Here is a 13,315-nt window from a genome sequence, read left to right as displayed (position 1 = left end):
ATTTGTAAGACAAGCTACGCTATTTTCCATCTAGCAGTGAAGAGCATCACTGCATAGCATCCTCAAGCTCTCTGAAGTTTGGAAAAACTGGGATGATAGCACTCATTGAATGCTAGTTAAAGAGCAAATACAGCACTGATCAAAAATAATTAAATGGGCCGCTGATACAGGAGATTAAATTCAGCAGTAAAGATACCTTTTTTAGTAGCAGTATTAGTAAACTTGCTATAGCAATGAAACACAATATATGACAGTTTTCACCTGTGGTCTATTTGCTTAAACTGAATGTAAAGACATAGTATGGTCAAGCCTACTTACTCCTTCACAAAGCAAGGAAACGAAACCCAGGACAAAATACAGGAGAGGAGGGAGGGAGGGAGAGAGAGAGATGGGCTCATGTACTACTAAGCTGTACAGAACGGAAAAGTAGGGGGACAGAAATTACTTTTGGTGAGTCATTAAATAACAATGTCCTTCACTTTACCCTTTCTTTTATTACTCGTCTCTGTCACTGTTCAGTCCTCTTTTTTCTTTAAGACCATTTCAATCTCTATTCTAGACCCCCTTCCAGCCTCTTATCTACCTTTTTATTTTAAATTCTTTATGTTACTCATATCCACATGTTGGTACATTCTAGCGAAGGATAAAGTGAATACAAACTTCAAGATTTAATCTGAGACTAGAAAGTACATTCTGGTCAAGAGGTGTGCAACTTGTTAAGTCTGTTTCCCAGAAGGACAAAATCCAATGAGATACGAACTTGCAAAGGACAAGTGCATATGACTAGTGACAGAACATGGAAAACCAGCTACTTTGGTAGACAGCTGGACTGCAGTGAGAATCTGAGAATAAGCATTGCCAAGAACATCCTGTACTCTTGATAAAATCAGCACTAAAACTGATTTACAGCAACCACTACTGTTGAGTAATAAATGAGTAGTGTTGTACAGCAGAGCTGCAGCTTTCTGACAGTTATGATACTCATGTAAATGCACACTTTCAGCGTGGGAAGGAAAGCAGAGGATCAGAAATCCTTTGAAGTCAGGTGAGTCATAACAAGGAAACACCTTACTGCTGTGATTTGTTCTTACTGGGTCTTCTATGGAACATACAGCTAATTGACTGACAACAGTGAAGAATCTATATAAATGACAAAAAATGCACTAAATTCTTCTTTCTTGCTAACACATCAGTAAAACTAGCTGCTAGATTCTGTCTACGCTTCTTTGCTGATGTACTTTGTATTGTTGTCTGAAACCTGTAAGCCACAGCTTGATTTTCAGACACCAAGCTGGAATCTGAATAAAAAAGTTATTGTTTGCTTTATAGTACAGTAATTTTATTTCAAGGACAAAAGCCTAAGAGAATTAAATAATAGGAACACAATAAAATTTTTTTAAAAAAAAAAGATCTGTTGGTTCTACTTATAAACCTGAGTTATGGGATTACTCATGTGAGCAATGCCAGATGGATTTGTCTCTTATTCACAGGAGTAATAAATACCAAATATGCCATTAATGTGCTATATGGGAAATGAGTAATATGTGATTCAAAACCAGTATAAAAGAATACTTCAATTGCTGACTGTCAAACTGTGATAACTTAATCCTCAGTGTAGAAGCATAATATTTACAAAATAGGACACTCAATTTTTTCTGAAGTCTAGGAAAACAGAAATTGGCTTGAATATTATCTGCGTCTATCCCTACTTCAAGAAGTACGGCAAGCATTAAAAAAAAAAATCCTTCATATTATTATTGTTATGTCTAAAAAGTAATTAAAGTAATCTAGATTAAGCTAAAAAAATAAATGAATGGGACTAATTTGTTACACTAGTATGTCTATCACTGCAGTTGTTTATTATCAGAGCACAGAGATACTAGAAACAACTTGAATTTGAAGGTCCACAATAAGCAGCTGATGATTCTCCCAAGCTCATCACAAGTTCAGGAAATCCTCCAGGGCCAGCTGAGAGTGGGCAGAAAGTCTGGCACACAAGAGGAGCAGGAGTACCATCAACAGCCACCCGTGCTTGGCTCATGAGCCATCTCACACAGAAGTTGAAGCAGCTCTCTCTTTGCTGTGGCTCCACCAGCCCATGGGAGTCTACTGCAGGACTCTGTGTTATACCCGGGTTTCTCTGGGCTTGTGTTCCCATTACCCGTGTAGCACTCACACAGACATCCAAACTACCTCCGATACCTCAAATTCACTGCATGCATGGAAAAGTTGCATATTCCAGGTTTAAAAATCCGCATAACTCCACTGCACTGTTAAAAGGGTAAAAAATAAAATCTGGTGGATACACTATTGTCCATAGCAGAAATTCACACTGGGATTCAGTGCTGCAGAAAGGAAGTAACCCTCCAACAACCTGACATGCTGCTCACTACTTTTTTAAAGTCATTAACTTCCCTAAAACAAAAGCAAGATATGAGCATAGACGTGCCAAAACAGCAGAACTGAAAGCCAGAACTACTAATAACCTAATTCCCAGAGGGAAACACGAAAAGCTGCTCCATGGAAGAGTGCTGAGTGCAGGCAGGGGGGAGTGGTGGCCTACATCACCATCCCACCTTGCAAACCACATGTAGGAAAGAACCATTAACTGGCATTTCCCCACTTCCCCCATTTAAAATATCCCTAAGTGCAACCACAATTCTGGGTCAGGACCTCTCCCTCTTGCCTAAGGGAACAAGGTGAAATGAAGACATGGGCTGGGCTAAGAAAGCAGGATCATTCTCAGTCCCTCCACATAAATTCAGCCCAGCAGACAACCTGTTCCACTGCACCCGTCAGTGTTAACACATCTCCTCCTCAGTGCATGCCAGGATTTCTCCTGAGACAAACCGCCCTGCCATCAGGCAAAACTGCACACAATCTGCCCAAGCCATACCACAAGAAGAAACACAGCCTTGGGTATGTACAAAATGTACTCCAAATTTTGTCCTCTGCTCTTGATAAACTCTAGAAAAGGTGCAAAAATGTATTTCTGCTAACAATCTATTAGCTCAATTGTCAGAACAGGTTTCTGTATTTCTAAGCCTGTCGAGAACCTGCATTTAAGGGCAGTATTAGTAGGCTAACACTTCTTCTTGGGGTCAATAGATGTAGAGGTGAAAAACCACTTTTGCTACACTGGAAAACATGTCAAACATTAAAATAAAATTTACATTACAGAAGTTTATATAAGATAGTAAACATCACAGACGAGATTTAATCCATGCCTCATGCCCTTGTACATTCACATTGAATATACAAACTCTGTTTTTTGATTGTTCACTGCACAGGATAGGCTGCAAATAGGGAATGAACTGGTGTAACACAGTTGACATCTGTAACAACTCCTTTTGAACAAAGGGGAAATGGTGTGAAAAATTTGAAGGATCACAGAAAATAAAGAATCGTTTCACATACAGACAAACATTCATCACCCTTCTGCTTGCTCTCACCAAGGAAGTGGTGGATGGGGGCTCTCTCCCTACCTCCTTCCTGTGCAGACTGGACTTTGTCCTTCAGCTCAGCAATCGGTAAAGCTAGGGATCATAAATTACTTTTTTTTTTTTAATTAGAAAACATGGTAAAAGTTAAAACAAAATTTACATTACTAAAGTACACATAAAATAGTAAACAGCCATATAGCACACTTCCAAAAATCTCTTCACAGACCTCAGAAACCTCATGTTAGGTTGGGAGAAATTATCCCCTTGTTTGCTCCTCTTTAACCCTACACATATAATTTTGTTTTCAGGAAGTGCACTCTGCACTTTCTTCACACGAATTGTTTCCATCACCTCAGAGCTATGACAAATAATCTTATCTTTTGGATCTGACAATATAGACAATTACCAAGCTTCAATTCTCCTCTTTTCGCTAGACTCTTAAAACTGCAGTTATGATACATTATTTTAATCCAGATTTGCCACAATCTGTTCCACATCTGCCCAGAGATTCACATTCCCATGTTCATCCTCCAGCAGACAAAGCCGATGGTTAAGGGTAGGAGAATTCTCTTACCAGCCGTACTCTTCATAAATTAAATATGCCCCATTAACACCTCTTTGAGGTTTGAGGTTGACCAAATACAGTCAGCTGAGTCCCTTCATTATACTTTCTTCAAGCCCCTCTAGTAATCAAAAGTCCCCCTTTGCAATTCACTTTTTCACTTGCATTACCTTCAGAGAGCCTTTCCTCAACCGTGTGTCCGGTCCTCTGACAGCTCAGCTTCTCTTGCCACATCCAATATCATAAATTACAAACTTAAGCCTCTTTAAAATGAGAAATTATTAAAGCCAGATTTCTTAAAATAACAAACCAAACCTTGCAGAAGCCCCAACATGTCTAGTCCTAGAAGACACCACAGCAGGCTGAAATCAAACCCCAGTCCTCACAGCTGCGTTCACTTCACCCTCACAAAACCTGTACTTAAAGACATCCTGCTGAGAGCTAAAGTCTTCCTATTCCACCCCATTTCAAAACAAAAACATAAATATCTTTAACTCCTAAGCGTGAGTGCTGTTTCACTGGTTACAGGCACAAAACAGACGTCAAAAACACCCACCAAAAACTGCCACTAAAATCCATGTGCATAACAAGCGAGTGCAACCCTACCAGCCAAAGGGAAATCTGCACCAAACTTCCAGTGCCACCACAACCCGCAGCACTGATGGAGCAGTCTCAGCTGGCTTGTGGCCCTGCAGCCCACCAAGGCTGGATCCGTTGCCCTCCCAGCAAACAGCACCAAGGAGCTGCTCTAGGCTAGAAACAGCTTTTTTGCCAAACTAGTTTTAATTTGCATCAATTTCCTGGCTTAGTCCACAGAGCAGCCACCATACTTGCCCCACAAGGAAAGCTGTAGAGGAGAGGAGCTTAAAGTGGGCATGAAACTGGGACCTTAATTTCAGCTGGGAACAGTAAACCTCTTTAAGAGAGCAAATAGCATTACTGTATTTTCAACCAGAGTGGATAATTTCACTGGATTTCTCCTTTTCTTCCAAAACATTATGAGGCAAGATGGTGGAAATCTAGATCTTGAAATCACTTTGCCTACAATTTTTACTACCCAAAAAAGCCTCTCCATAAGCAAGCCACGTAATCTGCAAATCAGGCAATTCAAAGGCACATTATTACCGCAAAATATGGAAACATCTTGTACAACCGTATCTCATCAAGAGGCAACACACAGACAGTGAGAATCAGGTGTGGGGAAAGCAAAAATAAAACCTGAGGACTCTACTCATTTTTATTTCACTAACTACATATGCTACATATTATTTGTCTAGAAGTTCTGAATCTGCACACTGAGAACACTGGAGTTATTTTTGAAAAGTGACAGTAGGAGATAAAAAAAAAAAAAAAGCTTATGAGCTGCTGTCAGAATATTCTAAAAAATCTATTCTCTGCAGAAACATTCCCTCAGAAAGTAGCTGGCACAGCTTTCCCAGCCAGGATTCAAAGGGATTACCAGGAACCTTCCAGCCATGGACGTTACACCCAATACAGGTGTTTCCTAGCCATGTTGATACAAAAAAAAATGTTTAAGAAACTGTTTTTCACTGGATAGGAACCAGGTGGCACCTATCCACTCTGAGTGGGGCCCACACAGCTTCCTCAAGTAGCAATAGCACAGGAAGATCTGCACCTAATGGTACTTCACAGATGAAGTTATAAATTACACACTTATAAATTATGACAAAAATGATGTTTCATCCAGTGCGTGGTTAACCGAGCAGTCTGGAGCACTTCATGTCTGAATATTTCAGGTCTTTACTTGTTTCAGCATCTCTGTTATTCAGTTGTTGCATCTTTGGCTTTTATTATACCTCCTTTCATACTTCACTGCTTCAAAACACTGCTAATTTATTCTCTTGTATCATAAAAATCCCAATGTATTTTTCTGACTTAACTTCAAAGCACTGTTTTCTGTCAGCTGGTCTCACAGTGCTTATTTTCTCTATCTTTCTTCTTGCACCTGCTCATTGAAGTGTTTTTTACTTCCCCTCCTCCCCCTCCAGTTCCCAAGAATACAGCCTCCTATTATTCAGCAGAGATGTGTTTAAAAAAAGGGGTATATGGTGAAATTGAGCTAAGCATTCTGCATGTTCAGTTAAATCAGAATGATTCATAAATCAAGGGACTATTTTGGATCTGCTCTTAGGTAGCACAGTCCCTCATACAGAGTTCTGTATCAAGAGCAGGAAGTGCATTTGTCTTCCTTGCAACTTCCTTCAACCTCTGGGTACTGTTGGAACCTTGTGGTTGCCGGGAGTGAGAGCTAAGAAGCATTACTGAGGTTCAGTGGGTTCAGATTTAGGGTGGGAAGTATCTGTTGCTCCTTCTGTGTAAATAAAGCTTAGAAAAACTATGCTTATATTCTCTCTAAAGGCAGTGCTTCTCCCCAGGCAGCACAACCACCTGTCTGGAACTCCTGTAAGGAAAATCCATAGTAAGAGCAAGGATGTGGATATAGACTACAATTAATCCCTGTGTGATTATGTCTGCCTGCTCTGACTGTACTTAACCTTTCCATCCCTGTATAATTTTCAGATTTTCCTTCATAAAGCAAATCCCTTTCACTGTTGTCTACAGGATGCCACATTTCTGCCTTGATGGACAGATGCCAAAGCTCCGTCAAAGTCTGGTTCTCTGGCCAAACTTCCAGGAGTCATATAGCCAAGGAGAAAAATCCCCAAATTTTACTACTTAGATATTATTTCAGGGTGGAAAAAAATTATATTCCCAGATTTTTCTGAATGCTGGGTAGTTCTGTCTTAGGCTCCTTTTGAATCGTTGTCACCCAAGCGTTTTGAACAGTATCTTCAGCATTCTGGATCCAGGGAAGATTTGCATGTTTCTGGCCTGTATCGTGTCTGAACTGGGCTTTATAAAAGTAAGAATTTATGTGACATGACCTACACACTCTTTAATTGGTAGTTATAATACCTTTACAAGTGAAAATGCGACTTACACAAGTGCAGTCCTGCACTTATTTCAAACACACATGCCTGTAGAGAAGGTACTGTGAACATCAACTCACTTCAAAACCATCTTTTTCATATTACTGCTATTCCACTCTTTGACATCGCTTGAACTCATTTTCACTTAACACAGAGTTGTGCGAAACAGTGAATTTTATTGTATGCACAACTGTCAAAGACTATTAAGGGCAGATTCAGCCAGTTAATTTCTTTTTTTTCACTTTTGACATTAGGAAGGACACAAGCCTAGGTCTCCAGCAGTTGAAAGAACAGAGCTAAGTTCTCAGCCAAAAAGTGTCACATACTGGCACTTAAATAAAACCAGATGACTCAACAGAAGACACTGCTTTATAGTTTAAGATATCTCACTTCTTGGCTAATATAACTTTCAATTGTTTCTTTTTAATCTGATTTTATATGTATATATGCATATTTTTTTATAACTATTTCAATAATTTATGAACTTTGTTGTTTTCCAAGAAACTGGTTTTGGTATAGTATTGGGTCTTCATACATTTGAAATACATTCCAGACAGAACCATCACAGCCAATTTTTTTTTCACTGTTCAGTCTTCAAAACATAACTCATATCTACTAAGTTTGAAAGAGTCTTGACTGGCTCATTCTTAGTATAATTCATTGTGAAAGGTTTGAGTATTTCAAGCTCTTTACAATCTACTTCACTATCAGCGCTTATAATTTACTTGCTCCAAAGCTTTCTATGTATACAACACAAACTTTGGATTAAAAGAAAGTCTTAGAATTACTATTCTGTAACCTGAAATTACATTGGTACATTTCCCTAATGATGTAAAAACATTCTTCCGTTGCACACTGACACACTGTTTCCTATACATGCTTCCACTATATTTTCAACACTTACTATAGCCTTGGACATTTCAGCATATGCACTTCTTATTTTTGAACAGCAAATAATATTCTCATGTGTTTTGAGACAAAGCTTGAGTAATTTATTCATAACTACCTTTTTCTGTTTTCCATAGCGTTTTTTAAAATTGTGAGAATTTTAGGAGTTTTATATCAGGTTCGTGTATTGAAAGGTATTTTTTCTTGTTCACTTTCAGGTTCTCAATTAGCAGACTCATCTCACAATGGCACATTACAGTGTTATGTAAGGAAAAAGGCAAACACAATGTGGATCACAGTTCATACCTGATAACACACTGCAGCTTCAGTAACATCAACATTATTACAAAACTAATTGTAAAGAACAACAACTCCTCCATTACATTTCAGGGGCAAATACTGCAGAGCCTTCACTGAGGGCAGCTGGTGCCATAAAGCACTTGCCCCCTTCTCAGTGGCAGTGGCAGTCTACCTTTATGAAAACGCTCCTGGACAGTCTCCTACAGTGACAGAAATTACTGAGATTTCTCCTGTATTGACTGCCACTGGCTGCTGCTCTTCATCAGAGGAACAAATCTTGGCTCTCCAGCAGACTGGAGAGGCTCTGGTGGATTCTCCAAAACCCCGCTGCTAGTCATGTCTAAGCCATAACGGGACAGAGCATGCATCATCATACTGCTGTTTATTATTAAAAGATCTATGGAAAAATAAAATATTTTCTTACCAAAAGGAGGAGACTCTCTCCCATCTTCTAATCCTGCATCTCGCTCTCTGTCTCTCTTTCTGTGTTTATGTCCACGGTGCCTATGGCGTCGGTGGCTTTTTCTTCCACCCAGTGGCACGTGAACTCCAATGAACAATGTTCGATGGCCTATAGGTTAAAAAAAGTTACCTTGTAAAAAGGGGCTGTGGCAACACAATGACAATATTAATAACCATAATAGCATTAATGGTATAACAGTTATTATAATTGTGCTACTGTATAATATTGATTATTCTAACGTTAATAGTCATAATATTATTGATCACAGTAATGACAACGTAGCATCACAGATATACAACCCCTTGATACTGGACAAAATCTCAATGCTGAAGTCCTTATGATGCAGTGCCAGATTTACAGGGTTTTTTTCTTCAAATCTGCATCTCTGTGTGTGAACTTTCATTAAAGCCAGACAGGTGTTCTGTAAAATGTCTTCCAAAACAGTAAAACGAACAGACACATGGATCTCTTTGCACTGAACATTTGCTAAAGTTGCCGTTTGCTTTGTGTATACAGGAACTTTACAAAATTCATTGCTATTTATGAGCCAAACCTTGACAGAATTCTTGTGGGAAAATCACTGAAGGGAAAAGAAAAAAAAAAAAAAGAAGAGACTGGAAAAAACAATAAAACACTATGGAAGCCAGACTGCAAAATCCCATACAACCTTATGTGCTCATATCATAAATACATTGCCAGTAGCTTAGGGGTGCTTCCATTTCTTCTATTTTATTTTTTAAAATATGTAAAAAGGTACACATAGCCATGCCTGCCGCCATCTTTGACCATTTGAGCCTGAGGAGTTTTATGTTGCGATCAAGTCCAAAAGATTTAGCTCTCTCAGCTATGTGGGCTAACAGGATCAGAGCACAGTAAAGCATTTAGAAGGGGGAGAACACAAGGGAAATGTGCAGAAAGTACCACAAAACAGAACAAACAGGAAAGGAATCATGACTCACTACAGGCAGGTCTCCTACATTTACTCAGCAGAAAGACACAGTCCAGATTACTCATCTCAAATAACATTTATTTTCTCCTTGAAATGAGCATAACACAGCTAGTGGATAATTGCTGCTTTACTGTAATCATTCAGCAGTGTCAATCATCTGAAAAAGGTCAAGAATATTCAACTAAGGTAGCACATGATCTCTAATCCCATGGAGACTCTGGCAGGGGCAGAAAACACAGCAAGGCAGCATTTGTCACTATACATCAAAGAAATTCAAGGCTGACAGGAATTCTCTGCAGAGGCAGAGCTAAAAAAGCTGGAGAAAAGGCTTTGGACACCACACCCATCCCTTCCTCAGCTGTGATTCACGCAGAGAAGACTAGAAGGCAGAGGCATAAATTTTGGGGAGACTATTCTTGTAGAGTCAGGAGATCTTTCTGAAGCAAAGGCCACAAGTTGAAAATTGGGGCGGGGAGGGGAGTGTATTTATCTTTTAGCTACTTCTTTCTTCTTGCTTATTACATTCAAGCCAAGAAATTATTTAAAGAGAACTGCTGCCTTTGGTGTATTTCAAATGTATTGCAATCAGTGGTGCATGAAACAAGGTAATGCGTATTCCATAAAAAGAATTCATTAAAAAGATACTGAAGGACAGCAGTAATGTAGTACTCAATACTTCATTGTCCCCTTCCTTGGGTAGAACAAAAAAACCCCAAAACAGCATTTTGAAAGGAATGGGGTTACCATTCCTAAGACTTTAATCATTTCCAAAGGTACAAATAGATTGCTTTTTTAATTTAGTAATTTAATACATTCCTGTTGCTTTGTGATAGAAGTGGCCATGCTTATCCTAGTTTTGTACCACTTCAATGCTCAGGTTGTACCTGCATCAGGAAATGCAGATTCAGGTTCACACTTCAATTAATTTCCAGGGCTGAATCCAGGACTTGAGTCCAGGACTGTTCTTTATTCAACAAACTGGGAAACAGGCCCCAAATTGCCACAACATTCATGTGTATCTGAATACAAGAATTTTCCCTATACAGGCAGAATCAATTCACACTGATAAGAAAACAGGAAGCAGGAAACTGAAATGGATAACCAGGAAAAAGCAAAATGGATTTTATTCCTTCTGTCTGAACCTACTGAGGCCAACAGAGTTCTACGAAGACACAATTTCAATAAACATAGAGAGGAATCTAGGTCTTGTGACAAGGTTTGGACAAATAAGAGGGGAAAAAAAAAAGAAATCGACAAGAAAAGGAATAGTTTTCTACAGAAAAACGATAGAGCAAAAAGCAAAAGTAAAAAACCTGAATAAAGAGTTAAGAAGTTCTGGTTTATTAAAAGAGCATAACTGTGGAGCAAAAAAAGATCAGCTGGGAAGAAAAGAAAAATTAATGAATTTTAAATTGCTGGCAAAATTACAGTGAACAATAGAAGCAGGGGAAAAAAAGAGGAAAGATAAAAGAAATCCAATGAGTAAAATGACCTTACTTCAAGTAGCGTTTTGATGTTAAGATTATAAACTAGTGCCCAGATCGTAAGACAATTTTTCCTGTACAAGCTGACTGAGACATTACTAAAGCAGAGTTTCCAGTGAGCTCCGTAAATTTCCGAAGCCCAGAATGCCAGCCATGAGGCTCCCCTGCAGTCTCCACGACAGAGCAGTGCAGAAACACCACACTTCTCTGAAAGACAATTTCTTGCTGCCTTACTCTGGAAAGGAGCATCCACACCGGTTCCAATGAAGTCCTTCGACAGATTCCCCTTTCCCCCCCTCCCCCTCAAAGACTTACATTATGTGAACGTGAGAATAATTTGAATATGAGAGTAAACAAGAACTCTGCTTAAGATAAAACTTCTAACAGAAACACCAAATGAACCTTTAAGCCACAATTCTGAAACAAGCATTTTTCCAACAGAACATTTTTCCAAAAATTCTGCATTTCAAGAGGATCTAAAGAGGATTTGCTTTTATTCCCATTGCCATAAGCAAGTCCCAAGAGTCAGCTGGACCCTGTCATTTTAATGTTGTGCACAAATGCAGTTATTAGAAGAGTTCTGACTCAGCCTAACATGAATACAGGTTGCAGACAGCTCCTGAACATGATGATATCCATGGTAAAATTCCAAGTGACATCAACAGAAGCACATTTCCTCCTCAAAAATGCAAAAAATTACAGACATTTTTATACTTTCAGCATCTATATTTACTGTAAGATCTCAGTTAAACTAAATTTTCCAAAGAAAGACCATCTATAATTTCAATTTGGCTGAAGCCAATTGCAGAATATCCAACAGGATTCAGATTTGTTCCTTACAGTTTATAACTAATTGTATAAGGTCCTTTCTTTCATTTTATCTTTAAGACATTTTTTGTATGTTTTATTATTTACTTCATCAGGATGCCATCTAAAAATGCCTGAATATTGTTTAAATATTGTAAAATAATTCTGCTCTCCTGTATGTCTGCACAGTGCTGCGCTAGACGAGATCATGATTTCTCATTCTTTTGGCAAGGCTACACAGGCACTGAAGTATGGGAAATAACAGCTGTAAGTTACACCAAGGTACATACTGTCAACACCAGGTATAAGGTAGCAACCATTCTCACACAGAATTTACATGCAGTTTGAAGAGGTGAGCATAACAAAACAACAGATTTGTAACTCTTTAAAGCCAAGTCTTCAAAAATACCATGCTGGGCATCACTTTTGGACAGTTTTATCACCTGCACTGCGCACCATGGGCTGTAGAGTCCCATCACCTGAGAAAGGGCTGAAGTTGCTAAGCCAAAAGTCTACAAACAGATTAATGATTTCCATTTTGTTCCATGTTTACAAAACAGTTTTTTTCAATTGTATTTTTCCAATGGTCATGTTTTCTTGCAAAAGACGTTAACAGCTGAAGTGGCCAATTATAGTTTATTTTATTATTACTGTATTTAGTCAGTTAGTTTGGTTTGCTTCTCCCCTCTTCTGAGGAACCATCCTGTAAGGGGAAACAGCATACTTCAAACATTTCTTTCTTCTGTACCTCTCAGCCAAAGACTATGGTGTAAGACATTTTGTGCATGCATTCATCAATAGCCACAAGTAATCAGGTCCATGGAAATTTACACAGATAAAATGCACTCGGGTAGACACATGCAGATTTGTGATTCCAGACACACTTCAGAGTTTGGCGTACTGTCTCTTCTCAGAAAAAAATGCAGACCTAATAGATCAAAAATTATATCTCCTGCTAATTTTTACTTCAAAATAAATGAAATAATTCCTATGCTGAGAGAGGTTTATTCCTCTCCATGGTTTATGTTATGTTTAATATATAGTATAATTTTAGAAATAGGAATTAATTTAGATTATCTGTGAGCCATAGGCTTTATCTGGTCTTCCTCAGCTTTTTCAACTAACCTTACACTAACATCAATAGAGTTTAATCATGGAAAAACTATTATATTGTGCCTGCAAAAACACACTCTGAATTAAAATGTTGATTTATTCCAGATGTGCCGCTAGGAAAGATAAACATAAGCATACGCATAAATATTTTCAGTATTAGGATTTAGAAGCGAATCATTTTTAAAAACTGAACTTCTGAGAAAATACATTAATATACAAGGATTATTTACAATCTGAAAGCTTATTAAAGAAATGCAGTACATTGATCTGCTCTGCAACGTCACCTTTATACAATGCCACATGTCCACTGTTAAATTGCATAAATATTGTTTTTAAAAAAAGACTATTCTTAATC

At 38.4% G+C, this 13,315-nt stretch overlaps 1 protein-coding gene across 10 annotated transcripts in view; it reads right to left on the bottom strand.

Annotated features, from left to right (window-relative positions):
- The window catches only part of SLC4A10 (solute carrier family 4 member 10), a 178,331-nt gene that overhangs the window by 82,657 nt on the left and 82,359 nt on the right, over nt 1-13,315 (bottom strand). For all 10 annotated transcript variants that reach the window (XR_012764986.1, XR_012764985.1, XR_012764984.1 and 7 more), the window contains one exon: nt 8,569-8,715. Coding sequence is in view for 7 of the 10 variants with exons in the window: in XM_075429856.1 (XP_075285971.1) it covers nt 8,569-8,715 (147 nt within the window). In the remaining 3 variants the exon portion in view is untranslated. The remainder of the gene's footprint in view (nt 1-8,568; nt 8,716-13,315) is intronic.

The sequence above is a fragment of the Opisthocomus hoazin genome, chromosome 9, assembly GCF_030867145.1.
Source record: "Opisthocomus hoazin isolate bOpiHoa1 chromosome 9, bOpiHoa1.hap1, whole genome shotgun sequence".
Classification (NCBI taxonomy): Eukaryota; Metazoa; Chordata; class Aves; order Opisthocomiformes; family Opisthocomidae; genus Opisthocomus; species Opisthocomus hoazin.
The sequence above is the reverse complement of the archived record's forward strand: the minus strand, read 5'-3'. Positions and strand labels throughout refer to the sequence as shown.